The 25,037-nt window shown below is 39.8% G+C and overlaps 1 protein-coding gene across 3 annotated transcripts in view; it reads right to left on the reverse strand.

The window, feature by feature from the left end:
• Window positions 1-25,037, reverse strand: part of SVEP1 (sushi, von Willebrand factor type A, EGF and pentraxin domain containing 1) — a 125,596-nt gene that overhangs the window by 75,356 nt on the left and 25,203 nt on the right. For all 3 annotated transcript variants that reach the window (XM_048050550.2, XM_048050548.2, XM_048050549.2), the window contains exons 4-6: window positions 6,609-6,767; window positions 6,189-6,368; window positions 1,916-2,095 (exon numbers count right to left, since the gene is read on the reverse strand). In XM_048050550.2, coding sequence (XP_047906507.2) covers window positions 1,916-2,095; window positions 6,189-6,368; window positions 6,609-6,767 — 519 coding nt within the window. The remainder of the gene's footprint in view (window positions 1-1,915; window positions 2,096-6,188; window positions 6,369-6,608; window positions 6,768-25,037) is intronic.

Here is a 25,037-nt window from a genome sequence, read left to right on the forward strand (position 1 = left end):
AGAAGATAAAGCCTTTCTTTTTAGCAAGTATTTTGTTTTTAAGCAGTCTGTAATGTAATGTAACCTGCGCAAAGTTAGCTAATTACAAACAGCATGAAAAAAAAATGATTTAAAAATACATGTAAATAGCCAAAGTCGCATTAACTTCCACTCTCTTGGAAAAAGACGCGTATGACAACATACTCACAGAAGTGCATGTAAACAATCCAGATTATGTTATGACACTGTGGCAATTATGTTTACAGATGGTTGTAGTACAATCTTACAGAGCTAACTTTTAAATATGGTAAACTTTGCATTGATGTCCACTCAAACTGGAAAGCACTCAGAAAAACAGCTACAAGTGTACCCTGAGATCCAAGAAATCTGTTCCAAGGCAGGAGACTGAACCTAATCCCACTTCATTTTATCAACAGAAGGGTTGGAAATAGATAAATTATTAACTACATATGCATAAATACATACAGATTTTTGTTCTCTTTCATCTAGCAGATGACAAACAATAGTTAGAAACTGTTCAGATTAAAAATAAATAGGGAACACTTCTATGATAATGATGGACATTCTGAAAATGAGTATGAAGGATACATTTTGATGGGGACATGCTATTAAGAGTCCTCTGGTTTGCATCTTTCTCTGAATGAAACTCCACACACCACTACTGAGCAGAAATCTCAGGAAGCCTGATGGCAGAGGCTGTTTCTAGCTCATGTTTCTCTCTGGGACAACCAAAGCTAACTTTTACACTGGATTTTCAGATTCAGCAAAAATAAGCCATTGCCAAGGGTAATCTGGGCATGGAAGTAAAATTGCATGGTGTGAAGAAATCTGATACAGGGTAGAGATGGATTTTAATAATCAAAAGCTAAGCTAGGAAGGATGAGTTCAACTGATGAATATAGTTAATCTTCCAATTATAATCTTCCAACAGGATTTCAGGGTCCCTTCCTTTTGAAGTTAATTGAAGTTTTTACACTGGCTTCAACAGAAGAGAGATTAGGATCTCTTAACGAACTCTCCTGATAAATTAATACTTTTTGATTTTAGAACATGTATCTACAGTTAGAAATTTATTCTTGTCTCAAGCAATGTCCACATCTTTAAGCCTGCGGTTCAAAAATAGTCACAGGTTCAACCCAAATTACCCTACTGGCATTACCTTAACTGGACCCAGGTGACATGTACTTCAATCGAGCTTTAGTCAGCACCAGATCAGCTTCTGAAATACCGGACTTTTAAGCTTGTGCTGTTTTTCTTGCAGTCTGACCTCAGAAGTGTTTCAGCTGCTATTTCTTCCTCTTATGCTTCTAAGAGAATTCAGTTCATGCCAGTAGTCTTAAATGGGTACTTCTGAAATCTACAATCCTTTATTTCTCCGTATAACTGGAAGCGTCTGGAACAGCAATATATGCCTACTTACCGCTGCACATTTGGTGTGACCTCTGAATCCTGCCTTAGTGTTTTGGTCCCTAATACTTCTCAACTTACTTCCTGCTGGGAGTTCAGCAGAAGTGTCAACAGCCACAACTCTGCTTGGCACTCACAATGCCTGGTTAACACACCCGAGTCTTTAGCTTTAAGAGGGTAACTCAAACCTGTTTGTTCACAGTTAATCTGTGGTGTAAGTCTACAAGACGTGTGTTTCTTATAACTTATCACATCACAGCGACTCACCAGATTCAACAACCTTTTGGCTATTGGTTGTGCTGGATTTCAGTGTTAATCTGCCTGCTTACTGCATTTACAAATGGTTTCGCCCCTCCCAAACTTTAAAATCTGTATGAAACCTCCATAAAAAAATTCTCACTCTCACCTTGGCTTCATCAGCTATTGAAATTGTTAGAGTTTCTCACTCATGACAGCACGTCAGGAAAGGCTGTGCTCTGACATGAATAGAGTGCAACCAGATACCTACCCACACACTTTGGCTCCTTTGAATCCCACTGTGAGGTTCCCAGGCAGGTGAGTTTGGCACTTCCTTCTATTTCATAGCCTTCATTGCAGGTCAATAAACATACTGTCTTATAGGAGACATCAGCTGTTGAACAATTAATTTGACCATTTTCAGGAGCCCAAAGTTTGGGACATGTCCGAACTGCAAAGGGAAAAATAAAATTCACTCTGCAGCACTGAGAACCTGGGGAGTAACTCTAGTCTTAAGGTTTTCAGGGATAGGAAAGGTACTGTTTTGTACACTAGTTACAGAAGTTGGAACAGAGTTAGGGAATAGGATAGGGCTGGAAGAGGGCTAATTTTTTCAAAGGATTGATGCCTTCCTTTTCTGGAGAGAGAGCCTTATGTAACACGTATGAGGTTAGGCACACAATTCTACACTATCCTAAATTCTGATATGTTAGCAAATCAGTTATCCTATGAGAAGTTCCCAGCCTTTGGAGACATTTGGCACCAGGTAACCTCTGCTAGTAAAGTCTGTCAGCCTTCAGGATTGTATACAAATGCAATCCTATGGAAAATTTTGGACCTTTCTAATGTTTCCAATTCCCCAGCTGTGCCTGACAGTTTGGGATAATCCAAACTGTCAGTCTGGTATGGACCGAGGGCATGCCAGAGAAAAGGCTAAGAGCTTAACAGGGCAGATGACTGTGTCCCAGTGCTTGGCAACATCCTTAGGCACTCCTCAGCTTATTGATGCAGGCGCTGGTAAGGCCTTGATTTATTTTCTTTGTCTCACTATCATAACCTTAAGCTCTTCTACTAGGACCTCTTTCCTTTGCAGTGCCTCCAGCCCTTCTCTTCAGCCAGTACCTTAAAATTTCCTTTCGTCCCCTTGCTACCCTCTGTACATACACACCTTTGGGTTCACCTGCGTTGAACAGCTGAGCCGTACACACCCATCGACTGGACATGACTATATGATGATGTTGATTTATATATGACAGGGTGACAGCAAGCCGAAATGAGTAGATAGATGCCTGCTGGGGTCCTACCGTACCTTTCCCCTCAACAATTCACGCCTCTCTTCTCTAGCTAGCTGCTGATTTTCCAAAGCCTATGGAAAACTTGTATCATTAAAAACTGTCCTCAGCCAAGGCTGGAGGGTACTGGTTCAAAAGTTATTAGCGGGAGAAAAGCATACATAAAGGCAAACAGCGTGGCTGATCAAAAATGTAATCAAGCAGACTGCAGCTCCCTTAACTATTCTTTTCTCAGGACTGTTTCCACAGCTTCTGTTGACCTTGCAGGCAGGGGGTAAACTCTGACAATGTATGGCTTCAGAGCTGTGGACGGCTTCTCTGCTGTGGTAGGAATGCCAATTTTACCAAATAAACCATCCTAGCTGCTGCTTGGTAGGAGGCAGACCACAAGCTCCTCTCCAAAGACACTTGAAAGAAAGCCAACTTGGCAACTTTCTCTCGTCTTCCCAGTAGTTGTTTACTGTGCATACTGATGAGACAAGACATGCTGGCAGTTGGACATGTGGACTGAACTGAGCATGATACTCCCTAAAACGAATAAAAGGGGAAATATCCTGACCTCTCCTTAAAATGAAATCATCTGTACAAATGGCAATAACCACAAGCCCCTCAAAGCTGCAGAAAACATTCATTAAATAATGTCTTATGTGAAAGTAGCTACAAGGAAATCCTGAGTGAAAGAAAAATCTGCAGCAAAACCTAGGTACATTGGATACAAAAGAAAGAAAAAAAAGCCACTCAGATGCATCTGATACATCTCTGTATTACCACTGTCTCATCTTCACTCTTTGAAAATACTGTTCCTCTCATGCACACATACACACAGGCACTCACTAGAGAGTGCATTAAAGAGTATAAAAGAGACCTTGAAATGTCCATCTTGCTAGTGACACTTAACACTTCAGAGCAGCTTTCTAATAAGCTGTATCTTAACTGCAGTGCAGTGAATAGGAAAGACATTTTGCAGCTGAATCACATATGCTTCATGCAGAAGAGAATAGGCTTTCTCTTTTATTGTTTCTATGGAAGCCTTTAGTAACCAACCTGTGGTAAAAGAAAGCAAATACTACCAAGCTCTGTGGTTATTATTGAGGAAGGCTGAATGAATTATGAGCACTGAGGAGGAGCACCTCAGCAACGTAATGTCTATGGAGAACGCACTCCCTTCCACCACTTGGTAAGTCTAGTCATCTCTTCTGACCATGCTAGCTGTACTCCTCAGTGCTCCTGCCTCCTCAGTGTTTCTGTGTTCACTTTCCTTCAGAGTTTCAGTATGCCTCGGCTGGAAACTGGGAATTGAGCCCACGTTATCCTGGTTATGTTTTCACGTCTTAAAACACAAATACATCCTCTTGTCAATTAGGCACTTTCCACGACCAATAAATATTTCCGTAAAGTCAGTGAAAACAACAACAAAGGTATATTCTGTTTGTGCTGTGTTTTCTCCTAATACATTTATCAGGATTACATACACACTTCACAGGGCTTTTTTTCATGGGTCACAGTTAATTGCAAGACATAACTGCATTAATTGCTTTCCCATAGCACAGCAGATTTTAGGTAGCAGAGCAATTGAGGAGTGTTTAATGTCAAAATCCAAAGCAGTGCAATGGGATTTTCCTTTAAGGTCCCGTCCTAATTTATGTGATAAAATACCCCTGGGATTAACAAGACAGCTATAAACCATGTCTTTGATCTTGCTCGCTTCCACAGTTTGAATGAATAGAGAGAAGCAGATCCAGCATGTGTAAAGGTAGGATTTTTAAATATTTTTTATTTAATTGGAAGTCTTCAGTGTGATGGAGGGGCACGAGAAAGGCAAAAATATACCCTATCAAGGCTTCAAAGGAAATTGACTCAACATCAAGACAATACCTCAAAGCAGATTTTTCCCTCACTTTTCCAAACAAAACCCCAGCTAAAGGAAGATCATGCACCTACACCCAGCAGGTGAATATTTGTAGTTGCTCTAGAAGCTTTTCCAAGTACTAGAGAGTTCCACTTGTGTACAGACAGTGAAGATAAAGGATCCTTTCTTTGTCATTGACTGCAGCTTCCTCCACTTTTTTGCACTTGAAACTAGTGTGCAACAAAAGCTTTGACTGGCAGAAGATATTCCCCAGTACCCAAGTCTACCTAAAGTGGTATGTATCTTCAACCCATGTTTTGATCTCTTTGTTTTTGCCTTTTTAAGGCACCCTCGAGGCACATGACAGCAATTTATTTTTTATTTCAAGCTTCTCCTTTCTGTCTTCTGTTACTGGAAGCTATATAAGAAGACAGTTTTCCCAGATTATCTGAAGAACAGCCCTGCAATGTAAGCAAAAGTGATCTGCTATATAAGTGTCCTGAGGAACTGATCTGTACCCCAGATCCCTGCTTTCAGAATCATCAGTTGCTGTTTCCTTAAGGGCTGTAGCGTTTGTAGTAGCATGAAGTCCTAAAGCCTCCAAGAACCTACCCCTCCTCCTCCCCACAACTCGTGGCCTGGGCAAGAGGTGATTGCTTCTTATTTACTACATTCTGGTGTGCAGACCAATATCAAGTGTATGCAACTCAAGTTAAACATGTTAAACTACAAGCTGTGGCTGTTGAGGAGATGAGGGCTGTTACTTGCTTTTTCAGGCCATCCTTGGAAGAAATACCAGGCAGGATGGCATAACGATGCACCCCCACTTCTAAACCACCAAGAACCAAGCCTCAGGCAAAAGCAAGTGATAAAAAACTTAAACTGTGTTCCTAAGTACTCGTAAGAGCTATAGAAATAAAAAATGCTTTTCAGGATTCTCTTTCCCACATCTTCTCCCTTTCAATCCTTCTGTTTATTACTTTTCCAGCAGATGCTCCCTTACAGCAAACTCCTCGGATACTGTCAGTTGTTCCCCTGTGAAACTCCACTCAAAAATCTTCAGAGGACTACACTCAAGGCCTTCCTACTTTAATTCTTCATACGAAGGAACTGTAAGCCAATGTCTGTCTATGTGAGAAGACTGACGCACATTGTAAGACACCTGTGTGGCAAGGCCTTGTTATATGTTTGACTAACTACCTAGCAAATACTGTTCTACATTTTCTTTTGTAGACATCTTATTATTAGGGAGGAGGGAAACAGAATGACCAAGGTTGCCTTTGGAATGTTCTTTCCTTTAATAGGGCCGGACCTGCACACCTAACCATGCAACGACCAGAGTAAACCACTATGGACAACAAACTATCCCAGAAGAAAATGACTTTTCAAACACACATCCATACCTCTGCAAGTAGCCTCTGATCCAGACCACTGGCCATTTGTCTGACAAAGCCTGATGCTGCTTCCCACGAGATCAAATCCTGCTTTGCACCGGATCCCACAGGCCGCATTAAAGTAATTGTTGCAGACATTCTGGACAAAGTAACCATTTTCAGGGGGCTTCAGTTCAGGGCAGTGAACAACTAAATAATTAAACAACCACAACAGAGTTATCACACCAGCTGGAATGTAGCAGGCTACTGAAGGAAAACAATTTTTTTCCATTTCCAATTCTAGTTGCACCTTGGTAATTTTGCTATTTTGGAGAGAGACAGAAAATCTTGCATGTGATTTGACTTGTCTTTCAAAGATAAATAATGAAGCTGTCCCAGAACTGCACTGTGCATTACAGGACTGTTCAGCTTCTGGCTAGAAACGCTTACCTTCACAGGTTTGTCCTACAACACGATATCCCTCCCGGCACGTACAGTCCTCAATGGAGGTACTTCCTGGTGGAGAAGTATGATTCTCGTCGGGACAGGAGATGCAAGTGCTGATTCCACCTGGTGAACCTTCAGGCTTGTATGTTCCTGGGGGACAAGCTGTTGAGCAAAACAAAAGAAGAAGAAAAGAGGTTCAGGGTACCACATTTCACAGCTAGTATCGCTTTTCCAGAGTGTTGCTTTACATTTTTTACATTCCTCCATTCTTCCTCATATAGCCAGAGTCACTTAGGGAAGGAACGTTCTCAACTTAAAGCCTGTAGAGTTGTACAGAGATGAACTAAAGCCCACTGAACCCCCTGAAGGTCTTGTCAACGTCTGCTTGAGGACTGAGGTTAAGTCCATGAATTATCCTCTTCAAAAGATGCACAGTCCCAGAAGACACCAGATTTCCACCGATAAAACCTGCACTGACCTCACGAAGACATTCCTGATTTACAGCTGTACAAAGTTAACTCAGACAAAATCCTAACCTACAGAAGAACTACACCAAAATTTAATGCACACAAATTCTTAGCACTAAACTAGCAAAAGAAGCTCACAAATACGCCTGCCCTTGATTTACACATTATGATTTATAGATGATCCACACCCTATGCTTTCTGTAATGTATGAACCACAAACAATGAACCAATTAATCAAAGTAACTGCTCCCAGATGCTTTTCTAGCCATTTATATCCCATTTAACATTTGTAACTCTATGTTACTCTAATGTACAAGTCTTAAAGAGATTCACAGATATCTTCAGAGACAGGGAAAATGCATACAGAAAAGTGACCTCTCACATGAGAACTTCAGATGGGTGGGATAAGTCTCTCTTTGCTCTGAATTCTGTTCTTCAGGAAATTACAATAATTATCTTTATTTATTTTACAAAGCTGATGTGAGAACAGGAGAGTGACTATTTACCAGGTGCTGATAAAATGAAGTACTGACTGGTCAGATTGCCATTTGACACAGAACTCAAAGGTACTTGAGCTGAAAAACATATCTCCCGATGTAAAGTTCTGCAAATATTTAGAGGTTACTTAATAGTGAACCTCTCACTTCATTAATTTTATTGTCTATAAATTTTTCTAATGGCCATACGTTCACTTGCAGACTGCAGGTAAGTCTGTCTCTCATTTCCTGCCCTAAGTACAGCCACTGTTCACCGTCTGATGAACCTCTGCATGGTACAGACAACTGGCAATGAACAGCTCAGCTCCACAGCCATCAGGTGACTGAACCTGACCATAAATGCCTTCAAGTGTCTTCTACCTTATGTGGTAAGATGTAATCTGTCTCTAAAGTTAGTTTCTCCTGTTGAAGTTCATTTCCCGGATTTCAAATATTCTGGCATTATCAGTCTTGTATTTTGGTAAATATTGGACCAGCTATGTTTGTTTTGTAAACTACGTGCTAAAATAATCTGACATTTGTCTTATTAATGAAAACAACATTCTGCTTTCTTGGCAACTGAAAAGGAAAAACAAAACAAAACAAAAAAAACCAACAACCCCCCAAAACCAAAACCAACAGAAACTCTAGCCTCCTTTTTCTCAACCCATCAAGGGAGATTCGACTTTAATAAGTCACATTTTCTGAATGATGTCCTAAAAGATCAACCTGTATGAACAGTTAGCACTTCTTTCCAAGAAAAGTATGGTGTTTTGCATGGCTTCCAGAGATAATATTTTTATTTCACTTTCAGTAAAATTTGCAGTCTTATTTTGAAGAAAGCAGTCATAGTGGTTACGAGTTAAGGGGTGATTATGAGCATTATAAATTGGCTTCAATGTTACAGATATGTATTTTAAATACACTTTTAAAAAGACTATGAAAATGCCCCAAAAGTAAAGGGTAGAAATATAAATGAAAACTTTTCAGGAGAAAAAAAAGGGAAAAGTATCCAATCAGAATCAGAGCTGGGAATTCTTAAATTTTCTTCTGGGACTTTCAGTAAAGCATTTGCAAAAAAATCCCCTTCATACAGTTCACCTGTTCTTCCCATCAAAGACATTCCTCTTGAACAGTTACTACTTCTCTTCTCTCTTCTGTGCAGGCATCTTCTCCTTGCGTATTTGGTCTCTTGTAAACATTTTCATTCTAAAAGTACACTTACAACTAGTTTTTCCAATGAAGCTGCAGGAGATAATTCATAATGATGAAGTTGTTGTTAAGGTCTCTAGTGGGAAAGGCAAGTTTTTCCAAATGCTTTGATTTGTTTTGCTTCTCTATGCTTCAAGTGCTTGCCACTGCCTTTCTAAAAAGCTGAACTACATGTTACCTGGACTTTGTATGTAGAGTTTTCTCCAAGCCTCTGTTCCTGAACTGCACATTGATCTCACACTACTCCTTGGAAGATTCAGCTACCAAACTCCATGTGAGCCACAATGAAAATTTGCACAACTCAATACTTGCTTATGGAGCTACTTCCATGAGTGTGAGATCGCAGTCTGTTCTGTGATGCCAAGATATGGTTTAAGAATGGAGCATAAGCACCCTAACCTTTGTGCATTTCCATCACACCCACAGAGGTTAGCCTGGCCACAGCTTAAGTTACAACCATCCATAATCAGCTATGGATGGAAAAGCAGAGCTTCAGCCACTTGCTGTAGACTTGTCCATGCCTGATCCAGCTAGACTGATGACCCTTGCCCTCCTTCTCCAGACACCACGAGAGCATGGCTCAAGTCCATACACAACGATGCATTCATCAGCAAGAGAAAGAACTTGTGGGGGAATCTCATCTGGAGAATACAAGTGGTCCCATCTGTGACTGATTGCACAGGCACTTCTCTGGGGTCTCTCCTGAGAATGAAGTGGTGCCAAATTTTCACAGAATTCTAACTGCCAGTCTGCGCTCACCAACATGCCCTCTATACCCACAAAATCTGCCTGCAGATCACCTTCTCCAGTGTTAATCTGTAAAAACAATTTAGTTTTTTTTTTCAAAGCTTGCTTTCCCTTGCCATCAATATGATGGTGGAAAAAGGCTCAAAACAGTGTGTGGATGAACCCCAGTGTAAATAAGAATTGATCTGGCACTTTCAAGAATGACAAAAAGGTAGGAATTTTAGAAATGTGGAAACAATTTAAATGGTATCAGCCTTTAAAGGGAGAGGACACTCATGAAATGTGCAAATGTGCACGTGTACATGCATGATATTCTCAACAAAAGATTTAACTACTGCCTACATAGGAACCATGTTGTTCTTTGTCCAGAAGCATGGGGAGGAACAAGAAATTGCCTTCTGTTTAATGTAATTCCCTCTTCAGACCAGAACAATGAATACTGAGTAACAGCAGAGGATTACGTTTTTGTTACAGGAATGAAAGGCTATCTGGTAGCAGGGATTAGTGTGATAACTCAAATAGGCATGCGTCTTAAACTCCCCAAGCACACAAAGATGGCTCACATTGAAGTTGCCATCAACAACAACCTGCTTTCACAATATGGTGGACATTTGCCAATGATATGCATTTTCTATTGCGGTAATGTCAGTGCATTCGTCTTCTCATAGGAAATAAGAACAAAATAATAAATGCTTACTTCAGCATGCCTCCTGCATTATCCTCCTCAGTTATGCTCTCCTGGGGTACACAACTAACTGAAAAAAAAAGTAAGAAAATCCAGTATGTCTGTTCTCTTTTGGAATACTATAGGGCATGATGACTTAGGCTACCAATACAACATACTTTATCTCTTTATCTATCAAAAAATATATTCAGTTGCATGTAGAAGAGAATCAGTGGAAAGCAAGTATGACATAGGCTTGCTAGAAACAAAAACCTACAGGGTAGGCATAAAAACATTTCAGTCAATGGAGGTGCATGGACAGTATAAATATATGTGAAGGCATTGTGTGAAGCTGAACAATGGATGTGGAAGGTTTGGGAAGCCCTCAAAAAATCAAAAGACAGACTTTCAAATTCAGTAGGAATTCTGCACTGCCTGCATACAATAACGACTAACTTGATGTTTTAATCTTCAAGCAGGAATTTAATGCCGTAAAAGTGACTACATAGAACAAGGTATGTTTCAGACCTTCACCAATCACTTAACATGAATTATCCAGTTTAGCTTCTTTTAAACAGCAAATACTAAAACCAGAGGCAAACTTAAGCCAACTGATATTGAACCCACAGAGTGCCAAGAAGACTCCAGCCAGCATCTAAGCAGGTAGAGATCATATATTGAAGGGTTACAGTCTATGACATGGGGTCACAATTCTTCCTCTGAATGTATGAGTACAAATTTGAAGGACAAATAATTTTGCCTTAAAAATGTAAATCTTTTAAAATCCTGGGGGAGCAGGCAAGCTCAATTTATTCTCCAATTATGCTAGTATGTCTAAGTCACTGAAATGGAATTATTCTTGATTTATCCCAGTGTAAGAGAGAGGAGAGTCGAACTCCAGGTATTTCAAAGATTAATTTGAGGGATTTCATATTTTCTTCAATGCATAATTTCTCCCACTAACTACATTTAGTAAGTAATCTCTGGCTTGAGCTGTTCTTTCCACACTTCATGCTAATGAAGGATCCGATTAAGGATTTATCTTCAGCAGGATATGACAGGAATCAGCTAGGCAATATCCTGCTCTCTCCCACATCAACCTGAGCTCTATTTGTATATACTATTGCTCTATTTTCTATATACTGTACTGACTGTAGTCTGTAGTTCTCATTTTTCCCTGCATGTGTAAAGCTTAAATGAAATGATACTCTGATGCAAATCACAAATACAAAAATGGCTTTAGCTTAATCCCCAAACTTCCTAAATGAAGAAAGCAAACCTAGTTTTCCATTTACATTGGTTGTATGCCACTATAATTACTTTTATGACACTGATTATATGCATAAGTATTAAGCGTAACCAAGCGGGGAATCTGTCCCAGAATCAGAGTATACTATGAACATCTATTTTGATTTTGTTCTGCTGCTGTCTATTAAAAATAATACAATCATATGTCACAGAATCTCTCAACAATGATCACTGGATGTTTATACTATTCTTTTCCGGTTTCCTCCGCTTTTGTTACTGAACATACACAGACAGGAGATTTTTGGTTATGTGGATCTTTGACCTGGCATACAACATCTTGCATTTTTATTCATTCATTGGAAGCTATAGGGAAAATCCACTGTGTGCCTAGAATTACTTTGAAGTCCACAACACCAGGACAACCTAAAAGTCAAATTAACTCATGTTTATGTCTTTAGAGGAGAAGAACTTCAGCCTGAGGGTGTGGGTTATCTCTCACTGCTTTACTTAATCAAAGATTCTCATGCTGTGGCAAAATCAAAATAAACATGAAAATTAGAAAAGTTGTCACCTTGACTTTTGCTTATGAAATAAGTACTGTGGTAGCAATATTTGCCATCATTCATGCTGTAAACTGTGCAGCATGAAATGGCTTCACTATAAAGCTTAGTTATTTTACTAAATAAAGGCCAAAACTTTCATGAAGATGAAAATACAAAGAATTTACAGTATATTATCACGTGCTGAATCTTTCTACACTGGTATCTTCATCTCTCATCATGACTAAGTCCTGTAAGACCCAGGCACGCTTTCTATTAGAAGAAACAATGGGAATGAAGGGCTGTATGTCCCTTGACAATGGCCTGCCAAACAAAATATGCTTTACAAGGATAATGCATGGGGTCAGCTTAAGCTGGAAAACGAAGGAAGGAGATGCCTAGGGCTGCAATTCAACCTGCATGGAGGGAACGGAGATCCCTGTTTCACACCAAACAGAATTCCTGATGCTTTCCCACCTGCTGCTGCAGCAGAGCAAGTGTGGGATGTCTCACTGGACCAACATGCAGTGATACCCAGTCCTTCATCCGTCCTCCAAAAGCCATCCTGCTGCTACTGCATTTTTGAGTGGCCTCTGCAAAGGGAGGCATATGATGGGAGTTTTGACTGCACAAAACTCCCCAGTCCCCTACCTTTTCCATATGTTTTGCAGTAATCTTTCTTGACTGCTCTTGTAATCAAAGTATTCTGCAAACTCAGGGCACCAATGGCCAGAGATGTTGTAATTTTCAGATCCATTCTACTAAACCAAACAATAAACTAGGGTTGTGGATTTCTTTCCTTGTATTCGCAAGTCAAAAAATGTTTAGTTGGGCTAGTATAAAAACAGACTTCTCTGGACATTGAAATATACCTCTCTGAATCTGTACACTAAGATATTTAAGCCTGCTTCTCAAACACTTACCATACACTGCATCCCTGTCTGAGAGACTGTTTCTAGAAGTGGCAGCTTTTGTTGTTACATTTCAGTTATCTGGAAAGTTTTTTTTTTTTTAATCTTCTATAAGAAAGGTATGTCAGACCAGGCACTTCGTGCCCATGAAATGCATTTGGAAAGCTAGTGGGAAAAAAAAATTGAAACCTTTGGCAGATACTGTAATCCACTCTTCTGCAGTTTGCAACATGTATGGTGCCATAAAAAAAGGCAAGAAAAAAAAAAAGAGCCAGTAGCATGCTAGTATTACAAGAAATATGCAAGGAAGTGGCTTTAGTTAAACATTTGACATGTATGACTTGTACAAAGACTGCAAAAGAAATCCTTGCGCTTACCTTTAAGTGTAGGGATCAGAAAAGGATTTCTACTAAGTCTCAGTGTGTTCTCCAGCTCTAATACCTCCTTTTATCCCCAGCATGTGCTCTGCATTAATTTCAGACAGCTCTGAACCTGCTCATCCATCTGCTCTTTGTCAGTATTCCTTACACATCTCTTGTCATAGCAATGTGATCAGCAATTTAACAAGCTAGATGTCTTCTCAGTTCTCATTTGATGTATTTTGCTCCATTTCTTTATTAGATTTACAAATTTCCTCTCACTGAGTGAAGCAGACTAAATCAAGTCCAAAGTTCAGCTACTTTTACACATCATACGTACGGAGGGGACAGGTTCAGCCAAACCTTTTAATTGAGTTTAAAGAGACATCAGAAATGCAATACTGCACTACCAAGTAGGCTGCAGCATCTGGAATGAAACTTTGCGATGCTCTAGATAGAGATCTTCAAGCACTTCAAACAGCCTTAACAAAGTTTCAGCAGAAATAACTTGTTCACAATAAAAATGAGAATCTTGGATCCTCTCCCATAGGGCAAGAGAACTGGAAAGTTGCCTGAAAGAAAATGTAGTCCCTTGGGTTAGCATCCCATCTCAGCACCCCAAGCATACAGAGCATGGGGGAATAATCTCCCTGCTGAAGAATACAAGCTCAAGAGTGATAGCACCTTGTAAAAGTTATGATGCCTACAAGGATCTTCTTCCACAGGGAAGTCTGGCCCTGGGCCACAACAGTGCTGAGCATCCCTGCGTAGGCTCAGGGCCAGGGTATTTAGATAGGATTACCTCAAAGCAATGTTTCTAACAGCAAAATATCCTACTGTAATAGTAGCAGTACTAAGAATATCTAGAAAATCCATTCTCATCCAGTTTAAAGACATTTTTAGATCAGAACAATTAGCATAAGTCAAAAGCACAGTGAGTGTCTTAAGTAGATTCATACTTGAAGAATACATGTGCATTGCAAGAACACAGAGCTATTAAAAGTGTTTTAAAATGTTTTACGATCATAAAAATAAAACTGATTCTCTCCAAAGTCAAAAATAAAGACTACCATATATACTTTCACAGACAGTAACTCAAAAGCATTCATTGACTCAAAGCATGTGGCTTAGGAATATAAAAGAAAACCTTGATTCTGCCTTGCAACTTATCGTCAAAAAGAAGCCTACTCATGCTTCATTCAGGCTACAAGTTCTCAAGATACACGAGACAACTTGTGCAATCTATGTGATTTTGCAACAAAATCCATTTCACACACTTTCACAACAGATATGTCCATTTCGGCTTTTTGGGAAATGCTACAACAGCTAGAACACTAGTGCATTGATACACAGCTGTGGTTTCTACAAACCCATCCAGCAATGCAGGGCACGTTAACAGTCACTAATTAGCATGTGACATAACCTGTACTGAGGCAGCTCTGTGTTAGCTGTGGTGGAAGACAGTCTGCATTTAGTGAAGGGCCAAACCACAACAATCTACAGAAGCAGAACTGTGAGCTTAAGCTTACAAAGGAAAGTAAAGCTAATGGTGAAGCTTAGGAACTTTGTTGGTTAACTACAAACAGAAATGGCATTCATGTACTAAAATGAAGCTCTTTTGGTCAAGATCTCAGTGGCATTTTAGACAGTTGTCACAGGTTTGCCATTTGTATAGACATTAAAGAAGCAGTCTTGATGATGCATTTGCAGAGCATACACAAAGCCAAGTATGAACGTGCCTATGAGGTACGGGTATCAGACCATGCCAGCTTCTGACTTTTAGAACTTGGACACTGATCTATGTCCTCATGCCCCTGCACATTTCTAACACGTATCATGTTAAAAGCAAACAACAAACCCCAGAAGTACTAAAAAGTTGCTGGCAAACTGAATCAGTTGATTGTGTAAAGTTTACCATGCAAATTACTTATGAAATCATTTATGTGCAAGTGATAATTTTGTGTCCAAAACTCTGCACACAATCAAACTTAAAAAGGGAGATAATAGCAGGTCTGAAAATGATTCATTCAGAACAGAGGCCTCTCTGGACATGGTCTTCACATAATCACAGACACGCATTCCTCAGTAAAACTTTATCACTGCTGATGTGAGAGCACAGGCTACTGTAAGTGCCTGTTCTAAGTGCCCTGGTCTCTGGATAGCTTCCTACTATTTAAATTAATAAACATTGAAAAGGAACATTATCCTCCTGCCCTAGGTGCACTTATTTGCCATTTTAACGCATGTGCTGTGAAGTTGCATGTTTGCTTTTCCAAGCTGTAAAGAACTACAAACAGGCTGAAGTAAAGCAGGTTCTGTTAAAAGAAGAAGAAGAAGAAAAAAACAAACAACAAAAAAAAATCACCACCACCACCAATAAAAACACACACACAAACAAACAAACAAACAAAAAACCCCACATTTTATTTAATTTGTGCTACAAACAGATGAGCAAATAACTGTTTTAGAGATGTAATATATGTCTGGTTTGAAGGCACTGGAAGCCCAGTTTTTCCTAGGCTTGGTCTACCCGTTATACAATATATCAAATAAATCCTCTTCGCTTTTTTGACAGAAAGGGTTTTGGGCCAGAAAGGAAAATGGATGACCAAGATACACTTGCAGATGGGGATTCAAATCAGATGCAGAGAGAAAAGTCACTCCATATTCTTTGTTACCTTTCCATTAATCTTCATTGTACCAATAAATTCGTCAATCTATCACTTCCCTAATAAGGATTAATAAACAGGTATTAGGTGCCCAAAGGACCAAAATCAAGCTTAGACCAAACCCCGAGTGATAGTGGAAGTATCAGAACAGTGAAAAAGCTCTGCCTGGGATGCGTTACATTCTGCTCAGTTAACTTCTGCACGAGCTAGAGGAACACGCTGGAAAGCAAGAAATAGTCCTCCTTTATGCACAACTGGGAAGAGGGAGTACTTGGAAACGGAGAAGCCTGACCTGGGGCTGGGGAAAAAAAAATGTTTCCTTAACAACTCCTGATGTGCTATACCCAGAAGAAGCTGAACCAAGCGTCTACTCCAGTGCCTGTGGCTCGTGGGACACACTGAAATCATCACAACTCAGCCAGCACTTACTTGCTCAGCACAGCCTACGCTTTCTTCCAGAAGCAAAGAGCAAGAGTCTCATGTTACATGTTACAGGGCTAAACCAACAGATCACCTTCTCCCGGGATTTCTGAAAGGTAATTTTAACTAAAATAAGGGCTTGGGATTTAGAAGCTGACAAAACATGCACCCCGGGCTTCCCAGTGCTGGTGTGTTTCTGTAGTGAAGAACATCCCTCGTGGTTAAAGATCCACTTCCACCGTGTTCACCTACAGACAGTTTTGTGTTCAGTTATTCTTCAGACTTAAGAGTATAATTAAAATATGACTGCTCAAACTGAACAAGCGAACCGGCTTTCCTGAGAGATGCATGCTCCAGGAGGAGCCAGAGACACCAAGTCCTCAGCTTTTCTCCTCATACAGGCAGAAATTGCAAATTTGTTCCCTGGTAAAATATATTAACAGAATCCTGCATAGTCCTGAATGCAAATTCAGGACTCTCGTCCAATGCAAAATGCTCCCCTGTTGCTGTTGTTTCCAACACCCACTCCCAGCAGTTGTTGCTGCGTGTGATCACGAAGGGAAAAAAAAAAAAAAGACACCTATTTCTGTCTCCTTTCTCTGCAGATCAGAGTAGCTCCAGCTGCTGAATCACAGATGGGGAATGTAGCAAGTAAAAGCTATTATAAACAGGAAAGTGAAGCCATTTCTGCCCAGACCTTCAATAAACTGTCACTACTGCACTAGGTGCCAAATTTGGCTTGTTTTCTACATCCCTTATTTTTATCATTTAAATATACTTTTCAACAACAGCGATTATACTCCTATTAAGTAACATTTCTGAGCAGAGACGATATAGCATGTGACCGTGCAGATGGAGAACATATGTCACTATTTCCATGTTTATTTACTTAGCAGCCCAGGGTGAGAGTCAGACAGTTTTTGGTTAACTCAAGAGAACTGAAGCACATGCAATGGCTCAGGCCAATAATCAGACAATAAAAAGTGATGTTTTTGCCAATTTTTTTCCCCACATATTGTGAAACAAACCCAGCTATTCCTGTGTAGAGTTCAGAAAAGTGCCGTACTCTTAATGTTGGAGTTTCTACTTAATTCCTGAAATGGTTACTGGTACCCATGATTTACTGTGAAAAATACTATAAATTCCGTTGACCAATTTTCGTGCAAAATGCTTATGGAGACTCACAGGACCCCCTGAATTCTTTCAAAACGATCTGAACTATGAAGATCAAAACAGAGTCTTGTTTATGGAACATGACAGTGCTAAGAGAACAACTACATAACTCTGTATTAACTGCTGCTTCCTCAGAAAATATTCAGAGAAAAAAAAGTCTTTTCATCTCATTTTGACCATTTTTTCTTGTTCCTCTCCACTCTTATTTTTATATGAAATAGAAAGGAAGTAAGTTCTTCCTTAAGGATGGATCTGACTCTTGCTGAAATGGTCAGCTGCAAGCAAAAGGGTCACCTCAGATTTGAACTGAAGAATTGTGTTTTAAGTACTTGGTCGTGTGCCCCGCCAACAAACTACTACCACAAAAGCTATGGTAAAAAAAATACTGTTGCATTATGTTGCACAACCGCATACACAGCCTTATTACTCAGTCTTAACAAAGCTTTGTTCTGTGAAGAACCTTCACGAAGCCACTTCTGACCACCAACTTTGTTGCCCCCCAACTAAGCAGCACTCACCTGGTCTCTGTCCCTTAGCCCCTCCAGAAGAACTTAACCCTCTGCAATGCAGGAGTTCTCCCATAAAGCAGAAATCCCTGGACAGTGAGTTTATGTGTTTGCACGATCCCTTCTTGCTATCAGTGCTAACCAAACACGTGCTGAAGTAGCAACCTGTAACATCTGGAGGCTTTGCTGAAGTCTAGTTGTTTAAAAGAGCCTGACACAGCCTGCTGTTGCTGCCAGAAGAGGAGCAGCCAACAGTGAGATTCTTTCAAGAGCTGCCTGGTACTCAGTCCCTCTGTGCCTGAAAGTGAAACTGAGCTCTACATCCTACTTCTCCAGCCTCTTCACAGTTTCAAGTGTTTTTACCACCATGAGGAAGTAGAATCACTGGTTCGCTTTCTAAAGGACAGCAAGGTCCATTGTACATTCTGGGAGGAAAAAGGTCCACCACGCTTCTGGTCATACCTTCCTTTCTAAATGCATGCCCTTTTTTGAGATTCTTTGCCACAAACAAGGCTGTCTACACTCGTAGAGATGGAGAACAAAAATTCTTAACTGCAATCTGAAGCAAAAAGAGAAAAAAAAGGCATAAGCATGATTACATTGCTGCTTACTGGATCTAATAAGACTTATGGTTATTAGACCACTGATTGTTAGCTATAAGATCTACTTCTAAACAGCATTTGATTTTAATTAGACAAGTTCACATAATAATTCATGCTATCTAAAAATATCCTGTTGTTTTTTGTGACTTGGAGCCCAGTATTCTGCACTAACGTCTTGCACTTCTGCACATGAATGATTGAGGGATGCAAGTGACAGATGGCAAACTTCTTTTATGGCCTAGGGATGCATAAGGCACTGCACTTTCTATTTCAACATGGGAAGCTTCCCTAAAGAGACTCTAAAAGTAATGAGAATAAATCAATTCCTAACATCCCTGGAGGCGAATTTTAAGACCTTACAGACAGCTTTGTGAATGAAGTATCACATTTACAGACTTTGGACTCGTTACCTTTATAACTTGCCTGTATTTCAGTCTCAGGCAAAAAACAGACAAGTTAACTGCTGTAATCCATCACCTACATCTTGAGGGATAGGTAGTAAAGAGAAGTAGGGGGACAAGAAGACAATAAGGGGATCTACACAAACCTTCTGGCACCTAGGCTAGGACTGCCATTACAGTGCACAAGTATGGAAAGGAGCATCCCTGCCATGTACTAGAAGAGACAGGAATAGAAGTAACCCCCAGCTATCTAATATACCTCAGTTTCACTAAAGAGATGTTGGCTGAGGATGCCTCACGGTCTGTGGCTGGTATGCTATCTCCCAGTCAAACTTCTTGTGGTCACTCTACTTCTGTTCTCATGGGCTTGAGCTGTGAACATGAGGAGGGCTACTTGCTTAAGAAAGTTGTTATGTGAACAGGAATGTAGCTGCTGACATTGCAAAAATGAATGGAAGTCACTAACAAATACCAAGTGTCCTTGCCTTTGTGCACCCCTGTGTCATGACATAGCCAACACTCCTGCAACCCTAGTGGGGGAACTCCGTCAAGCGTTTTTGGCCAACCAGGAAGAATATGGATGCTCCCAGAAGCGCTGTGTTTTTAATATGCTCCTGCATTTTGCAAGGCTGTGTATCTTGAATTCCCACTCAGCAATAAAAGAGAGCAACATTGTACATGTGTGTTTTTCTCCTCTACCACTCACAACATAAAAAAATATGAGAAAGGGCTTGCAAGGGATTGTATAATTTGATCCTTGCTATACTGAGGCAATGGCTTGGGCTCTAAAAAGAACTAAAATATCTGCATTTCAGAACGCGGTATTTTTTGCCAGGGTTACAACAGAAATAGGACTAGACGGCCAGAGCATTTTTAGGTGTAAAAGTCAATGACTCCATGACATAATAATGGAAGACCAAAAGAAACACCAGCTCAACTATATGTAGCTCTTCTGATATATAACCATGAGGTATGGCAAATTCTCCTTAGGTTCTGTGCTGACACCAAGACGGAATACAGCTACCAAGCCTACCACACTCCTTCTTGTACTTAAAAAATCCCATCCTGTGAGCTGAGTTACTCAAAAGTGCAATATCTGAAGCACCTTACATTCTTGCAGGCAAATCCTTCTTTCACACCCTCTCTCTCGAGGGCTAAGGCACCTCTGTGCCAAAGAGGTGAAAAAGATGCAGAAGATTCAAACTAGTTAGCTACTGGTTTTAATGTTACCAGAGCTCCTCTAGAGTGGCCTGGGCTCCCCAGAACAAGCCCTAAACACTGTCAATACATGCTCTGGGCTTGTCTTCTATGGTGTTAAAGTACTGCAGCAGAGCAAAGTTCCCAGGCCTATGCAGGCTTCACAGGATGTTCTGCAGGCAGCAGATGGGCAAAGCGTGAAATGAGGGTCAAGAAGAAAAAACACAGTAAGAGGCCAACACTTTCATTCAGAGCTCCACGGGTTTTTATGCAGACATTAAACTCAGAATATAAATATATGTCTTTAAATTAATGTGAATACCTAGGGTGTTCCCAGTCCACAAAAGTGTAGATGTTTCTATGTTCCAGTTGAATGCTGATGTTTCCTGTCTCTCCCTAGGTAGTTTTTAATACCACCTGTGTGTATTTCCACATAAGAGTTTTTCTGGGGGAGTACAGTAAGAACGTCGTAATCACTCTTTTGACAGAAAACCATAAAAAACATAGTTGAAGGGAAGCCTGAATTCAGGAACAGGAACGTTATACTGTGCACTGTTCTGTGGAGCACTCACCAGCCAACAGACTGGAACTAATAGCAATAATCGCTGTGAAAAAAAAGAACATGTGGAATTAACAGCCACAATGTAGGAAGGTTCTCATACTTTATCTTCTGGTATTCTTGTTTGAGTAACAAACTGTAACCCACAAGGAGATGGAAGCTTTGCATGGGTGTTCACTATGGCATTTACAAGGGAACATCCTTTGTTTGAACTTCATGGGCCTAAGATCCACTTATTTTTTAGCTATCCTCAGAATGTTTCTTTTGCTCTCATTGAAAAAAAAAAAAGAAAGAAAACACACACACACACACACAAAAAAAAAGGTAGATTTGCCTCATGGCCAGGAGAAGGAGCCAGATCTTAGTTATTACAACAGGGTGAAGCTTTGCACAGAATCAGTACAGCTGCACACACCTACACAAATCTTATACACTTTACACTAATGAGTAACTGTAATGTAGTGCTTAATGATTTTTTTTCTTCAAACCCGTCAGTTTCAGACTCTAAATAAATCACATAACTACGATCAGATTATATAGTTAACTAAACTTCTATAAAAATAATCTTCCTCAACTTCACACCCCATACACACTAAAAAATCTCTTCATTCTTCTCATTCTTATGAAGGTAAATAACAGAGGAAAATGCTTCCTAATTTTAAAAAATTCAGACTGGGGGGAAAAAAAAAATCAAGTGTTCAAACTACCTTCAGATGTGGTCCCTACTAAAACATCTGCATTGGAAGTGCGAGCTGCTGGTCTGGCTTTGTTTTGCGTGGTAACAAATTAAACCCAAGGGTTTTGGCCTGAAGAGGTTCCCAGTTCTGTGGAGAGTCCTGATCTTTGTTTTCATCAAAACACCAACAAAACCAGGAGAAACCAATTTCCTGTTTGATGAAACTGATCTGAGTTGCTGCTTTCGCATTCCCAAGAGGTCCTGTGACACATTCCTCCATGCACTCAGCACTGCTTCTGGGTGGGAAGGTTGGGTCATCTGCAGCAGATTTTGGGGTGACAGAGGAAAACAAGGCAGCTTACAAGAGAGCAGACCAAACTCTTCCCATCCGTTATTGGCTGCTGATTTTCTGACAGTCAAATTAAGCCTATGAAGTGTCTGCAACCTATTTGCCCTAATTCTGCCCCAAGTTAAGTAGGATTTTACCCCTTTTTATCATGGAGTTTTTTGCAGCACACTCTTCTTGCTGCCAGCTGCCTTTGTTGGAGTGGAACCAGAGTGTGGCTGAAGAAAGAGACAATGTGTGCAATGGGAAGAAGGCAGAAGCACAGCTGTAGAAGACACAGGCAGAGGATTTCTTTCCTGGAAGGGGTTGTGAAATGAGTTGAGGAACCAGCCAGATAACTTTCCACAGAGACACGGAGCCATCTGGTCAGGCCTGAACAGGAGAGGCAACAGAAGAGCCATCCCACCTCTTCTTTCCACCAACTTTCTTCTCTTTTGATGTACCAATTGCCATTATCCACACTAGTTATCGTGTTACTTAAAATTTTTACTTTTGCAAAACAATATTTATTTAAGTTGGTACCTAAGGCCTGGGGATGAAGAAAAAAATAAGTCACCCACTTCTAAGGACTCAATCCCAAACTCATTAACATTACTGGAAATACTCCTAATTCATTTTGATAAGCTTATTGAAACTGAACATGGCTAAAACCCACCAGTAGCTGCACAGGTTACTTGTTTCACTCAAAAAGATTGTATGAAATTGATCAAGGAAAGCTCCCTTTTTACACAGTCATTGGTTAGATGTTAAAATTTTCCCATTTCTACAGTGGTTTGGAAAGCTCAGTGTCTAACTTAAGGGTTTGTTAAAGAGTTTTTCTGGTGGACTGAATCTGGATTAAAATTCCAAATTTTTGCTACTGTTTGCCTTCAAAGACATGGGGAAAGCATATCAAAGGTTTTTTACTTCTATAAGAATTTCATAATTGACAATAATAATTGGCTTTAATAATTGACAAAACCTGTTACCACTTCATACCTACTGTGGTTTATGAACTTTTTCTGTGTCACTCTGCACAAGGACTGAATTCAACAGAAGAAGCTCCCACTGCCCTAAATTCATGAAGCAGTTTGTACAGGTCACAAATAAACTAGTTTGGTGCTGGAATCCACTTAAAATGCAAACCTACTCTACCATCATACAAGACGCTATTCATCTTTGTTGGAGTCATTCCTACAAAAGAAGCCCCTCCTGACAAGAAGAATTTACTGCCATAATGCTTTTAAATTACCTAACCAAAGTACTGTATCTCCATTGTGTGCTCCATTCTGAGAAATCTTAGAACATTTCAATCCTTTCATCCTCAGCCTTTGCTTTGTACCATACCAAGCAGGAGAATCTGTATTTGAATTTCCAAAAGCAAAGCAAGAAATATTGGACTTCAGGGGGAAAACTTTTGAGAAAGAAGATTTCAATGTTAAAAATTTTGAAGAGCATGACTGCATGCTTCCAGATTTATCTTCCAAATAAATTATCTATAAAAGCTGTTTCTTTTGGTCTTTATGTAAACAATAACTATGAATGTTTTTACATTATACTCTGGTCTTAAACATTTTTTAAAGAAAATTAACTTACTAAACTTTCATATCATTGCCGATAACACTTGTTGTTTCCTAAACCCACCCTTCTCATCCACTTGTACTTCAGCACATGTGAAAAACAGATCCATTCACATTTCTCTCGTAGTTACCCATCACGATGTTATGATATCTTCAATAGAACACCACGCTCATTTACTTTTCTTCTGTATTTATCAATCATGATGTTATGTTCAAATTGTTACCCGTAAAGAGCCAAAAAAGGTTCATAACAAAAAGAAAAAAATATACAGAATGCCAGTGAGGAATGGTTTTGCCAGTATTTATTCAACATCAACTCACTGTCACTTAGTCATTGGTATTTTGCAACTTTCCCTTGTTTTAGAACCCTGCTTTCTTGTTTTCTCCTTTCATGACAGCCAGTGATTTTAACACAATATAATCACAGTGGAAATTCTGCATATTATCTAAGGCAAAAGAGGCTGCAACAAAAGGCTCCACCTGGGAGAAGTATTTTTTAAAGAATAAATTACAAGTTAAAGAGTAACATACACGAAGGTATCTCATCCCCCGTGGGTGACAGAAAGGGGATCATGACTGCAAGGTAATAATTACAGGAGCATATCCCTGACAGCCGTTACTCTTGGAGAAAGGATTCTCCAGGAAAGCTGTTTCTTCTCTATAGTAGATGAGTCTAACTCCAAGTCTCTCTGAACTGTCCAGGTTTTGTAAACATTAATTAATGCTTTATTAAGCATGTATATCTGAAATTCTTTACTCAGCTGTAATCTCAGTTCTTTCAGCTCATCTAGTTTAAAATGTTTACTTGCTTCTTTTCGCTTATGCAGATTTGCAGGTTTATATGGCACAAGGAAGCACAACAGCAGCCATATAATTTAACATTTCCCTTGATGAGATGCTCCTTCTTCAATTTGTCAGTTTTCACTGGGTGCAGGCCTCAGCAGAAGCTTTCAGTGAGAGCTATGCTTGAAGAGTATTTTTCTGATTCAGAAATTAAAAACAAAGGAGAGTAAAAGAACCAAAACAAGATCCTATCTGTTTTAAGACACAGATTCAATGGATGACAGAATGAAATGGCACTGCCATGTGAGACAGCAAGAAACTAAGTTCTAAGATGCAGAAAATCTGCAGTTCTGTCAACTTTTAAAGAGAATTTCCACACAGAGTATGACAAATTCAAGATGCCTGACAAAGATTCATTAAGCCAGAACACCTGCAGGATAGCTAATGAAACACTTCAAAAAAATGAAAGTGGAGAAAGGGTGACCTGGCTTCCAGGCAGGGAGAAGCTCCTAACAGAAGGGAGGTAAGAAAAACACATCATGGCAGAACAGATGTTTTTCTTTCTTTGAATGGACCATTCCAATCACTACTGGAGTTACAGTTCTTCCTATCTCACTAAAAAAAGAACTGCTAGTAATATATTACGCACAACTTGTGTTCTTTTTTTTTTTTTTTTCTAACTAGAGAGCTGTCCAACTCATGAACATCAGGTTTTGCTTTGCATTCTCAAAAGGAACATTCTGGAAATCTCATGAAAAAAAAAAAAAAGCTCAAACAAAAATAGGGTCCAAAATCCAAGAAATCATAAAAGGCAAAATGTAGACCCCCCTGCCTTGCTGGACCTCCTGCATTTTCCTTGAGATTCTTCTCAGTCTTTCCAGTGAATGTGTTCTGAGCTAAAATTTGAAAAAAAAAAAA

The sequence above is a fragment of the Anser cygnoides genome, chromosome Z, assembly GCF_040182565.1.
Source record: "Anser cygnoides isolate HZ-2024a breed goose chromosome Z, Taihu_goose_T2T_genome, whole genome shotgun sequence".
Taxonomy (NCBI): Eukaryota; Metazoa; Chordata; class Aves; order Anseriformes; family Anatidae; genus Anser; species Anser cygnoides.